This window comes from Crinia signifera, chromosome 1 (assembly GCF_055691185.1).
Source record: "Crinia signifera chromosome 1, ASM5569118v1, whole genome shotgun sequence".
Taxonomy (NCBI): domain Eukaryota; kingdom Metazoa; phylum Chordata; class Amphibia; order Anura; family Myobatrachidae; genus Crinia; species Crinia signifera.
In genome coordinates this window covers 29,344,681-29,361,072 of record NC_139217.1, presented here as the reverse complement: position 1 = coordinate 29,361,072, position 16,392 = coordinate 29,344,681, and the positions used below count along the sequence as shown (strand labels likewise).

The 16,392-nt window shown below is 49.8% G+C and overlaps 1 protein-coding gene across 1 annotated transcript; it reads left to right on the top strand.

The window, feature by feature from the left end:
- Positions 1-542: 542 nt before the first annotated feature.
- Positions 543-12,291, top strand: LOC146075143 (transmembrane protein 127-like). The gene is made up of 3 exons (XM_083184131.1): positions 543-863; positions 9,006-9,176; positions 11,663-12,291. The coding sequence occupies exons 1-3, from the start codon at positions 644-646 to the stop codon at positions 11,956-11,958; spliced, it is 687 nt and encodes a 228-aa protein (XP_083040257.1). The 5' UTR covers positions 543-643; the 3' UTR covers positions 11,959-12,291.
- Positions 12,292-16,392: the final 4,101 nt, after the last annotated feature.

Sequence of the window (16,392 nt, the reverse complement as noted above, 5' to 3'; positions counted from 1 at the left end):
GCTTGCACATTCCAACAGGCACTTTTACGCCAAAGGGAGGGGCTAATGTGGCATTTGCATATAACCATGGCCGCAACTCTGGCAACAGTGGCGACAGCATACCTCCATATACCGAGTGGCATACCCATACCTCCCAACATGACCCTCTCCAGGAGGGACACAATGCTCTGTTTCTGGACTTCCCTGGTAATGTATGATTGCTGTCACCTTTCTTATCAATGAACCTGTTTGGCACAGGCGATGGCAGTCATACATTAAGAGGGAAGTCTAGAAAAAGAGCATTGTTTCCCTCCTGGAGAGGGTCATGTTGGGAGGTATGGGTATGCCACTCGCCCAGGTGAGGCCTGCAGCTGAATGGGAAAAAGCCCAGTGGTAATGGGGATGGGGAACTTTACATCTCCCAGCTTGCAGGCCTGGTCACAGTACAACATGCAGTACTAGCGCATTACACTCGGCCGCCATCAGGGGGAGCTCTATGCCCGCCGAGTCAGTTCGCTGTTCCTCACACTGACCGGGCTGGCGCACTACCCCCAGCTGTCTCCAGGGGCCACCGCAGCTCAGTGACAGGCGCGGCAGCAGCAGCAGCAAGATGGCGCCGCCGGAAGTGGCTGGGTGACAGCGGCCGGTGACAGCCGGGATAGAGATGGCGCTGCAGACAGGCCCTGGGCACGGGATCCCACCCGTCGCTGTCCTCGCTTCCTCCCAGCGATGTCTACCGGCCGCCTTCTCACAGACCATGGCCGTGGTGAGCGCCTGCACCGCCCTGGCCGACCCCAGCTGGCTGCTAGTACAGATGAAGGGACAGGTCTACGTGTACGGGCCGGCCTATGTGCTGCACGGGGGGCTCAACCTCACCGAGACCGGTAAGAGCAGGGGAGACCCGGGGGACAGGTGCATAGTGTTATACAGTATGTACAGGGGGGACAGGTGCATAGTGTTATACAGTATGTACAGGGGGACAGGTGCATAGTGTTATACAGTATGTACAGGGGGGACAGGTGCATAGTGTTATACAGTATGTACAGGGGGACAGGTGCATAGTGTTATACAGTATGTACAGGGGGGACAGGTGCATAGTGTTATACAGTATGTACAGGGGGGACAGGTGCATAGTGTTATACAGTATGTACAGGGGGGACAGGTGCATAGTGTTATACAGTATGTACAGGGGGGACAGGTGCATAGTGTTATACAGTATGTACAGGGGGACAGGTGCATAGTGTTATACAGTATGTACAGGGGGGACAGGTGCATAGTGTTATACAGTATGTACAGGGGGACAGGTGCATAGTGTTATACAGTATGTACAGGGGGGACAGGTGCATAGTGTTATACAGTATGTACAGGGGGGACAGGTGCATAGTGTTATACAGTATGTACAGGGGGGACAGGTGCATAGTGTTATACAGTATGTACAGGGGGGACAGGTGCATAGTGTTATACAGTATGTACAGGGGGGACAGGTGCATAGTGTTATACAGTATGTACAGGGGGGACAGGTGCATAGTGTTATACAGTATGTACAGGGGGGACAGGTGTATAGTGTTATACAGTATGTACAGGGGGGACAAGTGTATAGTGTTATACAGTATGTACAGGGGGGACAGGTGCATAGTGTTATACAGTATGTACAGGGGGGACAGGTGCATAGTGTTATACAGTATGTACAGGGGGACAGGTGCATAGTGTTATACAGTATGTACAGGGGGGACAGGTGCATAGTGTTATACAGTATGTACAGGGGGGACAGGTGCATAGTGTTATACAGTATGTACAGGGGGGACAGGTGCATAGTGTTATACAGTATGTACAGGGGGGACAGGTGCATAGTGTTATACAGTATGTACAGGGGGGACAGGTGCATAGTGTTATACAGTATGTACAGGGGGGACAGGTGCATAGTGTTATACAGTATGTACAGGGGGGACAAGTGTATAGTGTTATACAGTATGTACAGGGGGGACAAGTGTATAGTGTTATACAGTATGTACAGGGGGGACAGGTGCATAGTGTTATACAGTATGTACAGGGGGGACAGGTGCATAGTGTTATACAGTATGTACAGGGGGGACAAGTGTATAGTGTTATACAGTATGGACAGGGGGGACAGGTGCATAGTGTTATACAGTATGTACAGGGGGGACAGGTGTATAGTGTTATACAGTATAGACAGGTGCATAGTGATCTTTGTACAGGGGGGGGACAGGTGCATAGTGTTATACAGTATGTACAGGGGGGACAGGTGCATAGTGTTATACAGTATGTACAGGGGGGACAGGTGTATAGTTTTATACAGTATGTACAGGGTGGACAGGTGCATAGTGTTATACAGTATGGACAGGTGCATAGTGATCTATGTACGGGGGGGGGGGGCAGGTGCATAGTGTTATACAGTATGTACAGGGGGGACAGGTGCATAGCATTATATGTACCGGGGGGACAGGTGCATAGTGGTGTACAGTATGTACAGGGGGGACGGGTGCATAGCATTATATGTACAGGGGGGACAGGTGTATAGTGTTATACAGTATGTAGAGGGGCAGGTGCATAGTGATCTATGTACAGGGGGGGAGGTGCATAGTGATCTATGTACAGGGGGGGGCAGGTGCATAGTGATCTATGTACAGGGGGGGACAGGGGCATAGTGTTATACAGTATGGACAGGGGGGACGGGTGCATAGTGATCTATGTACAGGGGGGGGGACAGGTGCATAGTGATCTATGTACAGGGGGGGGACAGGTGCATAGTGATCTATGTACAGGGGGGGGGGACAGGTGCATAGTGTTATACAGTATGTACAGGGGGGACGGGTGCATAGCATAATATGTACAGGGGGGACAGGTGTATAGTGTTATACAGTATGGACAGGGGGGGCAGGTGCATAGTGATCTATGGACAGGGGGGGGCAGGTGCATAGTGATCTATGTACATGGGGGGGGGGGGCAGGTGTATAGTGATCTATGTACAGGGGGGGCAGGTGCATAGTGATCTATGTACAGGGGGGGACAGGGGCATAGTGTTATACAGTATGTACAGGGGTGACGGGTGCATAGCATATGTACAGGGTGACAGGTGTATAGTGTTATACAGTATGTACGGGGGGGCCGGTGCATACTTTTATATGTACAGGTGGACAGGTGCATAGCATTATATGTACAGGTGGACAGGTGCATAGTGTTATATATACACAGGGTGGACAGGTGCATAGTGTTATATATACAGGGTGGACAGGTGCATAGTGTTATATGTACAGGGGGACAGGTGCATAGTGTTATATGGACAGGGGGACAGGTGCATAGTGTTATATGGACAGGGGGACAGGTGCATAGTGTTATATGGACAGGGGGACAGGTGCATAGTGTTATATGGACAGGGGGACAGGTGCATAGTGTTATATGGACAGGGGGACAGGTGCATAGTGTTATATGGACAGGGGGACAGGTGCATAGTGTTATATGGACAGGGGGACAGGTGCATAGTGTTATATGGACAGGGGGACAGGTGCATAGTGTTATATGGACAGGGGGACAGGTGCATAGTGTTATATGGACAGGGGGACAGGTGCATAGTGTTATATGGACAGGGGGACAGGTGCATAGTGTTATATGGACAGGGGGACAGGTGCATAGTGATATATGTACAGGGGGACAGGTGCATAGTGTTATATGGACAGGGGGACAGGTGCATAGTGTTATATGGACAGGGGGACAGGTGCATAGTGTTATATGTACAGGGGGACAGGTGCATAGCTTTATATGTACAGGGGGACAGGTGCATAGCGTTATATGGACAGGGGGACAGGTGCATAGCGTTATATGTACAGGGGGACAGGTGCATAGCGTTATATGTACAGGGGGACAGGTGCATAGCTTTATATGTACAGGGGGACAGGTGCATAGCGTTATATGTACAGGGGGACAGGTGCATAGCGTTATATGTACAGGGGGACAGGTGCATAGCGTTATATGTACAGGGGGACAGGTGCATAGCGTTATATGTACAGGGGGACAGGTGCATAGCGTTATATGTACAGGGGGACAGGTGCATAGCTTTATATGTACAGGGGGACAGGTGCATAGCGTTATATGTACAGGGGGACAGGTGCATAGCGTTATATGTACAGGGGGACAGGTGCATAGCGTTATATGTACAGGGGGACAGGTGCATAGCGTTATATGTACAGGGGGACAGGTGCATAGCGTTATATGTACAGGGGGACAGGTGCATAGCGTTATATGTACAGGGGGACAGGTGCATAGCGTTATATGTACAGGGGGACAGGTGCATAGCGTTATATGTACAGGGGGACAGGTGCATAGCGTTATATGTACAGGGGGACAGGTGCATAGCGTTATATGTACAGGGGGACAGGTGCATAGCGTTATATGTACAGGGGGACAGGTGCATAGTGTTCTATGTACAGGGGGACAGGTGCATAGCGTTATATGTACAGGGGGACAGGTGCATAGCGTTATATGTACAGGCGGACAAGTGCTTAGCATTATATGTACAGGGGGACAGGTGCATAGCGTTATATGTACAGGGGGACAGGTGCATAGTGTTATATGTACAGGGGGACAGGTGCATAGCGTTATATGTACAGGTGGACAGGTGCATAGCATTATATGTACAGGTGGACAGGTGCATAGCGTTATATATACAGGGTGGACAGGTGCATAGTGTTATATGTACAGGTGGACAGGTGCATAGTGTTATATGTACAGGTGGACAGGTGCATAGTGTTATATATACACAGGGTGGACAGGTGCATAGTGTTATATATACAGGGTGGACAGGTGCATAGTGTTATATGTACAGGTGGACAGGTGCATAGTGTTATATGTACAGGTGGACAGGTGCATCTCCTATATATTTGTCTACATCTGTCACTCAAAGTGGGTGTCTGTGTCTATAACGCTCTGTTCCTGGACTTTCCTCTTAATGTGTGATTGCCTTCATCTGTGCTGAACACCTTTCTGAGAAATTAACCTGTTTAAAACAGGTGATGGCAATCATACATTAAGGGGAAGTCTAGAAACAGAGCATTGTGTCCCTCCTGGAGAGGGTCATGTTGGGAGGTATGTGACAGAGAACCAGCCCAGTGAGCCCACAGACAGTGCCAGACACCCACTGCCTTCCCATGTTGGCCAGCACTGCTACTCCACAGCCACCAGGTGAGCGCCTCCCTCCCGCGATTTGCGGCAAAACCTCCCCCCCCGCGCCCCCCCTCCCGCGATTCGCGGCAAAAACACTCGCTCCCCCGCGACCCCCCCTACCGCGATTCGCAGCAAAAACACCCCCGCGACCCCCCCCTCCCGCGATTCGCTGCAAAAAGAACCCCCCCACGACCCCTCCCGCAATTCGCGGCATAACCACCACCCCGCGACCCCCCCTCCCGCGAATCACGGCAAACCCTCCCCCGTGACCCCCCCCCCCCCGATTCGCGGAAAAAACACCCCCCCCCCCCCCCCCCCGCGACCTCCCTCCCGCGATTCGCGGCAAAAAGAACCCCCCCGCGACCCCCCCTTGCACGATTGGCGGCACCCCCCCTGCGACCCCCCTCCCACGATTCGCGACCCCCCCCCCACCGCAATTCGCAGCAGCCCCAGGATTAAATGGCACATGCAAAACACTGACATGGCTATGGTCGACAATGAAAAAGGTTGACATGAGTTTTTGAAGATTTTTTTTAAATTTTTTTAATTTTTTCATATTCATTGTCATGTGTCGACATGGACACCAATGAAGTGGCACACTTATGTCAACATTTACATGTGTTGACCTTTCTGTGTTGATTTTTTCTTGTGGCGATTCGCGTCACACCCCCCGCAACCCCCCCTCCTGCGATTCGCGGCACCCCCCGTGACCCCCCTTCCCGCAATTCGCGGCAACCCCCCACCGGAACTCCTGTGAACCCCGCCCTCCCGCGATTCGCGGCACCCACCCCCGCGACCCCCCCTCCCGCAATTCGCGGCACCCCCCCGTGATTCGCGGCAGCTCCAGAATTAAATTGCACATGGAAAACACTGACATGGCTATGGTCGACAATGAAAAAGGTTGACATGAGTTTTTGAAGTTTTTTTGTCATTTTTTGAATATTTTCATATTCATTCTCATGTGTCGACATGGACACCAATGAAGTGCCACACTTATGTCAACATTTACATGTGTTGACCTTTCTGTGTTGATTTTTTTCTTGTGGCGATTCGCGTCACACCCCCCGCAACCCCCCCTCCGGCGATTCGCGGCACCCCGGCACCCCCCCGCGACCCCCCCCCCCTCCCGCAATTCGCGGCAACCCCCCACCGGAACCCCCATGAACCCCGCTCTCCCGCGATTCGCGGCACCCACCCCCCGCGATTCGCGGCAGCCCCAGGATTAAATGGCACATGCAAAACACTGACATGGCTATGGTCGACAATGAAAAAGGTTGACATGAGTTTTTGAAGTTTTTTTTTTCATTTTTTTAATATTTACATATTCATTCTCATGTGTCGACATGGACACCAATGAAGTGCCACACTTATGTCAACATTTACATGTGTTGACCTTTCTGTGTTGATTTTTTCTTGTGGCGATTTGCGTCACCCCCCCCCACCCCCCCCCACAACCCCCACTCCCGCGATTCACGGCACACACCTCCCCCGCGATTCTCGGCACCCCACCCCGTGACCCCCCCTCCCGTGATTCACGGCACACCCCCGCGACCCCCCCTCCCATGATTCGCCGCAACCCCCGCCCCGTAACCCCCCCTCCCGCGATTCGCGGCACCCACCCACGCGACCCCCCCTCCCGCGATTCGCGGCAGCTCCAGAATTAAATTGCACATGGAAAACACTGACATGGCTATGGTCGACAATGAAAAAGGTTGACATGAGTTTTTGAAGTTTTTTTTTTTTATTTTTTGAATGTTTTCATATTCATTCTCATGTGTCGACATGGACACCAATGAAGTGCCACACTTATGTCAACATTTACATGTGTTGACCTTTCTGTGTTGATTTTTTCTTGTGGCGATTTGCGTCACACCCCCCACCCCCCGCAACCCCCACTCCCGCAATTCACGGCACACACACACCCCCCCGCGATTCTCGGCACCCCACCCCGTGACCCCCCCTCCCGTGATTCACGGCACACCCCCCGCGACCCCCCCTACCATGATTCGCCGCAACCCCCGTAAACCCCCTCCCGCGATTTGCGGCAACCCACCCCGCGACCCCCCTCCCGCGATTCTCTGCAATCCCTCCCCCGATTTGCAGCATCCACCCCCCCACAACCCCCCCTCCTGCAATTCGCGGCACCCCCCGCGACCCCCCCTCCTGCAATTCGCGGCACCCTCCGCGACCCCCCCTCCCGCGATTCGCGGACACCTAAGTTGCAATACAGGGCATCTTTCATACAATTCTAACCATATTTCTCATATACAAACGTTCACAAATTAAGGGGGCGCAGCCCCTTACGACGGTGTGAAGAGCGCCCGTAGGGCGCGATGAATCACCTAGTAGTGTTATATATACACAGGGTGGACAGGTGCATAGTGTTATATGTACAGGTGGACAGGTGCATAGTGTTATATGTACAGGGGGACAGGTGCATACTTTTATATGTACAGGTGGACAGGTGCATAGCATTATATGTACAGGTGGACAGGTGCATAGTGTTATATATACACAGGGTGGACAGGTGCATAGTGTTATATATACAGGGTGGACAGGTGCATAGTGTTATATATACAGGGGGACAGGTGCATAGTGTTATATGTACAGGGGGACAGGTGCATAGTGTTATATGTACAGGGGGACAGGTGCATAGTGTTATATGGACAGGGGGACAGGTGCATAGTGTTATATGGACAGGTGCATAGTGTTATATGGACAGGGGGACAGGTGCATAGTGTTATATGGACAGGGGGACAGGTGCATAGTGTTATATGGACAGGGGGACAGGTGCACAGTGATATATGTGCAGGGGGGGACAGGTGCACAGTGATATATGTGCAGGGGGGACATGTGCACAGTGATATATGTGCAGGGGGGGACAGGTGCACAGTGATATATGTGCAGGGGGGGACAGGTGCACAGTGATATATGTGCAGGGGGGACAGGTGCACAGTGATATATGTGCAGGGGGGACAGGTGCACAGTGATATATGTGCGGGGGGGACAGGTGCACAGTGATATATGTGCAGGGGGGGACAGGTGCACAGTGATATATGTGCAGGGGGGACATGTGCACAGTGATATATGTGCAGGGGGGGACAGGTGCACAGTGATATATGTGCAGGGGGGGACAGGTGCACAGTGATATATGTGCAGGGGGGGACAGGTGCACAGTGATATATGTGCAGGGGGGGACAGGTGCACAGTGATATATGTGCAGGGGGGACAGGTGCACAGTGATATATGTGCGGGGGGGACAGGTGCACAGTGATATATGTGCAGGGGGGGACAGGTGCACAGTGATAAATGTGCAGGGGGGACATGTGCACAGTGATATATGTGCAGGGGGGGACAGGTGCACAGTGATATACTGTATGTACAGGGGGGACAGGTGCACAGTGATATATGTGCAGGGGGGGGACAGGTGCACAGTGATAAATGTGCAGGGGGGACATGTGCACAGTGATATATGTGCAGGGGGGGACAGGTGCACAGTGATATACTGTATGTACAGGGGGGACAGGTGCACAGTGATATATGTGCAGGGGGGGGACAGGTGCACAGTGATATATGTGCAGGGGGGGACAGGTGCACAGTGATATACTGTATGTACAGGGGGGACAGGTGCACAGTGTAAATGCTGTATTCAACATTGCAGCAATGTTCGCCTACCCAATATATACACATACCACAACTTGTTACCCCACTTACTGTCACCCCCTGCCCACCAATCATTATAAGCACCTCTGCAAGAGACAGAACAATGGGCCGGTCCTGGCAGAAGCTAATATTGTAATAATGTTTATTGTGTACAGCCATTTACTGGTTGTCTTTGTCTCATGAAGGTCCGGACCGTCTCCTCTATGAGAAGGGTCTCTGTGTCCTGGTCCTCATCCTGACTTGCTGCTACATTAGCATTCTGATCGGTTTCTCTGCCTTCCTGCTGGACTTCCTGGACACCCGCCTCAGGAGGATAATGGGGATGAAGGTGTCTCCTGCTCTGCACTTCACCACCGGTAACTATCATTAGGCCTAAGAAATGGGACTTACTATGGAAAAGTTCCCACAACAAGAATGTATGTGATTATACGGGTTACGCACCATCCTCTGTGCTACCTGGATTTGTGCTTGTACTACAGGAGATCGCAAGCTGAAATTCACAGTAAATGCAGCCTTGGGACGGGTCATGGGAATTAATTGGAGCTAAATTCCCTATTATTTTCTATTCCTTTTGTATTTTTTGGATACAGGATACATGCGCTGCATAAATAAGATCATACCACAGATGGAGCCATTTTCATTCCCCCCGCCCACAGCGCCATTCGCCAAGACGGGGATGCGCAAGCATCTCACACTGCCGTGAATGGTCCGCGTGAGTGTCTCATACGCACGCATGTCCCAATTCTTGGCAAATGGCTGTCGGGATGATTGAAAACGGCTCTATCTGTACATCAAAGACCCCTGGCATCACTTGGGTTTCATTTCTGGTACTGAGGGTATACAATGCTCCCACCAGGTGACATCAGTGTTAAAAAAAAAAAGTGTTAAAAGGATTGTGATGGCAATCCCTAAAACTTGGACAATCAGATGAACGACTGTACACCAGCACATACCTGACCCTGAAGATGATCGGTGGCACAATTAATTTCATTTTTATTTCTCCAAATTTGTCAATGACATTTTTTTTTTTTTCCAATCCTAGCGGGTTCATTGGAAAATGCTGATACTCTGGTGAGCCGTGATTCAGGCGCATCTGGGAATCAATGGGTTATGGTATACAGGGTCAACACTAAAGGGTCGACATGGCCTGCACATAAAAAGGTTGACATTCGTTTTTTTGGTGTCACGTGGACTCCAAGTTAGTGTACCACGTTTGTTTGGTGTCACGTGGACTCCAAGTTAGTGTACCACGTTTGTTTGCCATGTTTCGGCAGGATGGCTCGCTCCGCTGCACTCAATACTTTCCTGTTCCCAGCTGAGCCCACGTGGATGTAAAGTCCAAAAAACGGTACTTATGTAGTATCTGGGCTGCCGATTTTGTGATTGTATGCCTTACCTTAAGGCATACAATCAGATGCGATGCGATTCGATGCGATTTTGCATAGGATTCAATGTTAAGAAGGTCCTGTTCATTTCCCCACTATCCAAGTGGGCATAGAGTTGATTTTATATAGTGTGGCGAGCGCAGCGAGCCACCGAGCCCGAAGCGTGGCGAGCGAACGCATATTTCTTAAAAAGTATTCTGTGTCCCCTCGCGGGGCTCGCTACGCTCGCCACAGGTTTATGTCCGACTCCATGCCCACTTGGATAGTGGGAAAAGGAAAAGGACCCCTTTTTTCCATTGAATTCTATGTTAAAATGGACTCAGACCATTTTAACATTGAATCCTATGGAAAAATCTTGACCATCGCATCGCATACGACTTGGTCGCATGCGATCCGATCCGATTTCTAAATCGGACGCCCAGATACTACATAAGTACCCAAAAAACTAATGTCCACCTTTTCTCTACTGACCTTGTGCATGTCGACCTATTGACTTTTGACCTATCGACTGTATATCCTTATAAAGCTGCGTAATATGTACAAATGTATGTAAAGAGCTCATGTGATGTGGAAATCGGTCGCTTCCTTCTATGCGGTTTGGAGTATGATGAAATCCTCACATAACAGGAAGCTTTGCATACTGTACGTGTGGAATTCTAGTTGTTGGCTGTGTGTGTCAAAGCCGGTCCGATTTGACCTGTTTTAATCCGCTTTCATCATATTGGGCCGATAAATCAGATGAAAATAGGCCAAATTGAATGTATTTGACTTCCGATCCAATGCGCGTTCCAATGCACATTGGATCAGATCCAACAGATCATACGTGCAGCACATATGATCTGTTGGATCGGATGCATCAGCGTCACATCGCAGGTGCTTTTTAGCACACGTGATGTATCGCATCCGATCTGTAAGTGTGTGCCAGCCTGCAGAGCAGGGAAGTGCCATCCCCGCTCTTCGCCTACGACACCCCTCCCCCTTTCCTCCCTGCGGCACTGTTGCGGGCGGGCAGCAGATTTAAAAACTCCCGTTCAAAACCACAGTGCTGCTGATTGGCTGAGAGAGCTGTCTCAACCAATCAGCGGCCCTCATTCTTTTGAATGGCAGTATTCAAACCTCTTCCCTGCCAGTAGCTCTCCAAGAGTTTTTTACATGCGATAAATCGCATCTGGCTTATCGCATTTGAAAAATGGCACATCAAGTGCTAAATTGCATGCAGCTCAACTGAGGGTGCTGCCGGGGAAGTTGAGGGGAAATCTATTCCGACTGTCCCTCGGACAAGTTGGACCTGTGTGCAGGGACCATTAGAAACCTTGTAGAGATCTGTCACATGACCTCTTGCATAGTGCCGACTATTTGTCACATGACCTATTTTTTTTTTTTTTTTTTTTACACAGTCCATGTTGCAGCAATTGTCTGATCTGTGTGAGTAACGCAATTCTCTGATCACTTTGCAGTCTTGTCATCGGGGGCAGCTGTGGCTCTGTGCTCCTACCTCTTCATTGTTCTCTCCCAGGAGGTCCACGTCCAGGCCCCGAAGCTCCCTCCAAGCTATGTCACTCTAGGAGAAAGCTTTTATTTTGCCATCTGTGCCTGCGGTGCATCTATTATCGCCACTGGCCTGAGTTTATATTACCCTAGAAGGTACAGGAGGGAATACTGCACAGAAGCCCCCACATCACAGGTTGCTGGGGAGACCTCTCCGCTTCTCCAGGAACCAGAGACCGCAGATCCCCCAGGAGAGTACGGGTAACCTGCACTCGGGGTGTTCCTGCAATATGGACTGTGCAATCGAGCGGAGGACCAAATGTTATTACTGCACTCGTTAATGGAACCTTTTAATTTATTCGTTCTACAGTATTATTTTGTTATGTTTATTTGATGTGAATCTGATGGACGCCCGTAGGTCCAGGCCCTTGCACTGTCTTGTTGCTCCGTTCTCACTCAGGACGTTACCTCTGTCTGCCTCATCTGTAATTGTTCTCTCTATATGTGTAATAATATTTTATGTATATGTTATTCTGAATGCCCAGCACTGCAATGTCTTGTGGCGCTTACAAATAAAAGCTGATGCGCTTTTAACACACTTATTATTGTTGACCGCTACGCTGCAGCCTTTCCTCTGTTTCCATTGCGCAGGTATGGGGATTAGAGTCGACATACATTAGGTGGATCACTAAAGGTTGACACATGAAATAGGTCGACACGCCTAAGGTCGAAAGGTCTACACAAGCCTTTTTTTTTTGTCACGAATTTTAACGTAAGTCGACATGTACCACGTCAAGTTAGCCATGCTTCGGGCACTGTGCCTCACTGCAACTGCATTGGTACAACCTCACCTAGAGTACTGTGTTCAGTTCTGGAGGCCATATCTCCAGAAGGATATAAATACATTAGAGACTGTACAAAGATGGGCAACTAGAATGGTGCATGGCCTACATCACAAAACGTACCAGGAAAGACTAAAAGATCTTAATATGTAAACTTTAGAGCATAGAAGGGAAAGGGGGGACATGATAGAAACTTTCACATATCAAGGGTTATAACAAGGTACAGGTTGGAGACATTCCTCACAGGAAGAGGAGCAGCAGAACACGAGGACATGCACTGACACTAGGGGGAGGAAGATTCAGGGGAAATGTGAGGAAGAATTACTTCACAGAAAGAGTAGTAGATAAGTGGAATAGCCTCCCATCAGAGGTGGTAGAGGCTCTCACTGCCCTTCTCTCCTCTCACTGCCCTCCTCTCCTCCCTCTCCCTATGGAAGTCCTGAGCAGCCCCACGATTGTGCAGCCTCAAGTATTGCCATAAAGCAGCTATATCGCACCTGCATTTCTCCCTCCGCTCCCGGTTACCTCTACTCCAGGTTGTGCCGGTTGTATTGTTGGATGCACCATGCAGGAGAGTGAGAAGCCGGGATCACAAGGAAGTCACAGTGATGTGGTCAGGGTGATAGCGACCTAGACACCTCCCACATCCTCTATAATAAAAGGTTAACGCTAATACTCACCTCTGAGAAGGATTCAAGTGTTCTGCACGCCTGCAACCACTAAAGTTGATTAATTTGGCTGTTCCAGCGCTGACATCGGCCCTTATTCAGATCTGATCGCAGTACAAATTTGTTCTCAAAATGGACAAAACTATGTGCACTGCAGGTGGGGCAGATGTAACCTGTGCAGAGAGAGTTAGATTTGTGTGAGTTATTTTGTTTCGGTGCAGGGTAAATACCGGCTGCATTACTTTTACACTGCAATTTAGATTTCAGGTTCAACACACCCAACCCAAATCTAACTCACATCTGCCCCACCTGCAGTGCACATAGTTTTGTCCATTTTGAGAACAAATTTGCACTGCGATCAGATCTGAATAAGGGCCATTATTTGGACGGGTTGGGATCTATTAATGTCATAGTGGAATGTGCTGTAACATAGGGTTTGTGCGTCCATGACATCCAAGCCTGTTCTGCAACCGGCTGTAACCAGCTGCTTTAGTTAAATAGGAGTGTAGGCTTGTGTGTAAAATTTAAATGGGTACACGTATGGACACCATATATGGCAGCGGTCTAAAATAAATAGTAGGCATTGTCATTTTAATTAAAAACTTATAATTCATTAAGAATGTTACCGCGGAAACCAGGGTCGTGGCATACTGCAAAAGGTGCGGCTACTTCAGTCGGAATTGGATACGGGCCTTGGCCACTGACCGGATTTTCAATGTCAGCATCCCGGAGACCTAGAGAACATGTCAGTATGTCAGCCTGATTGCAATGGTTGCAACGAGTGTATGGAGAAAACCTGTGATGTCACCAATCCTTTCTCCAGCAGGGGGCAGTAAAAGAGCTGGTTATCTCTATTAGATCCAGGTTCACTGTAAATGCGTTAAAGGAGTGATTCCCAAGTACCACTGGCAGGTGATGTTTTCTTATCCATGGACAGGTGAGATCATCTATATTGCTGGGTGAGTAATTACCCCACCTGATCCCACAGACCAAAATAATCAATTCATTACCTGTTTGGAAAACGAGGGTGGGGAACCCCTGCTTGAAATTACATACAATGGGGGACTCCTCAAACGAATCAGGTGTCCATAAACAATGAAAGTGCCATGTTTGCATTTCCAGACATCCTCCTTGCAATAACTCTAAATTAATGTTTCCCTAAGTTTGATATGTGGTCTGATGTGCGACAGAGGAACCCAATAACTGTGACGTACCCTAAATCTAAGGATGGCTCTTTCACCCATCTGTTTCATGCAGTAATCACGCAGGTCTGAAATCGGCCGCATCTAGCGACTTCTAGCAAATTGTGCATGTACTGTAGTGCACATATTATATTTATAAGGTGCCACAAGGGATAGGCAGCGCCACACATGACACACATTAGAACAATAAAGGTTATACAGAAACTTCTGCCAATCCCGAGGGAATGCCTCTTACCCTAGCAGGTAAATACCAAGACCGGCGTTCCCGCCTCTGTTGCAATACGTATGTTTTAAGATGCACATTATACATCGTGAGTGTGGCCATGTACAGACTTGCGTATGACTCGGAATCGGCCCAGTATTGGGATTCTCGTCCCGTTAGAACCATCGGTACTTGTTTCCTAGCACGGCCACCCCGATTTCCATCGGGGTGGTCGTGTCGGAAAAATTGCGTCGGTCGCATCGCATACGACCAAATCGCATGCGATGCGACCGACCCGATTTTTAAATTGAATCAAATGTGAATAGGGTCCCTGGGACCCGATTTTTCATTGGATTCAATGTAAAATATTCCCTAGACCCCCAATTTTACACCCTGAACCCCACGCCACGATTGACGCCAACCCGAAGCGTGGCGAGCGGCGGCAGTGCGCGTCCTCCGACCTTTTCATTCCCCTACTATCCACATCGGCGTGGAGTTGAGAATATAAAGTGTGGCGAGCCACCGAGCCTGAAGCCACACTTCGGGCCCCGCGAGGGGACGCGTATACCTGTGAAGTTATACGCGTCCCCTCGCGGGGCCCGAAGTGTGGCGAGCGGACGCGTATAACTTCACAGGTATACGCGTCCCCTCGCGGGGCCCAAAGTGTGGCGAGCGGACGCGTATAACTTCACAGGTATACGCGTCCCCTCGCGGGGCTCGCCACGCTTCGGGCGCGGTGGCTCGCTGCGCTCGCCACACTTTATATTCTCAACTCCACGCCGACGTGGACAGTAGGGGAATGAAAAGGTCGGAGGACGCGCACCGCCACCACTCGCCACGCTTCGGGTTTGCGTCAATCGTGGGGTGACGACGGGGCCATATATAATGTGAAATGGGTCATATTGGCCCATTTCACATTGTTTCCTATGTGAGATGGACTTAATCAAGTCCATCTCATCTTGTGCCATTATAATGGCACAAGACCGACGCGATGCTCCCGATTTCAATGTAAAAAAATATTTTAACATTGAAGCCTATAGCAAAATCGCGTCCATCGCGTCGGTCGCGTCGGGGGCAATGTTAATGGTCGCGACCGACGCGATGCCCGCGATTTCGCCTTTGCCGGCAAAATGGACCTGATTTCAAAGGAAATCGGGTCCATCGCGGGCATCGTGTACCTTAATTTTAAGGTACACGATGCCCGCGATTGTGGCCGTGCTAGGAAACAAGTACCGAACCATCTGACGGTGGTGGGTGAAAGAAACCGCTTTGCCAATTTATGCAACTGAGACTCCCGCCCAAATCCTGAAGCTATCAAAATAAGCTACGAGACATCACCTAGATATTAGTTTCTATGGCGACATCTTTGCGAAATGCAAATCTACTAATCCGGAAACTGACGTTCCTGGAGTAGGTGAAAAACACGACAAATATCCAGTCTTTCGTTTCGTCTGGTCAGAAGGATGGTCAGTGCATGGTAGAAGCTATAGACCAGAGGTTCTCAAACTAGGTCTTTAAGGCACCCTTGCAGTACAGGTTTTAAGGCTATCTATGATTAAGCACATGCAGCTTCAATAGTACGTTGGTCAAATTGATTTAACTATCTGTACACAATAATGGACATTCATAGAACTGTTTCTGCGCATGTCTACGCAGGGAGCGTGCGAACTCGGCGAGAAGTCCGGTCGCCGAGTGCTTGCTCCTGGCCTTCTGACCACTGCTGCCAGCCTGTATCAGCAATGTCCTATGCACAGACCTGCAGTTGAAGTAATGGTGTGTGACAGG

Bases quoted from the DNA above. Each gene is read 5' to 3' on its own strand.
- LOC146075143 (XM_083184131.1), top strand. From the start codon at position 644: ATGGCGCTGCAGACAGGCCCTGGGCACGGGATCCCACCCGTCGCTGTC. The intron at 864-9,005 runs GTAAGAGCAGGG...TGTCTCATGAAG, and splicing joins GCTCAACCTCACCGAGACCG to GTCCGGACCGTCTCCTCTAT. The intron at 9,177-11,662 runs GTAACTATCATT...ATCACTTTGCAG, and splicing joins TGCTCTGCACTTCACCACCG to TCTTGTCATCGGGGGCAGCT.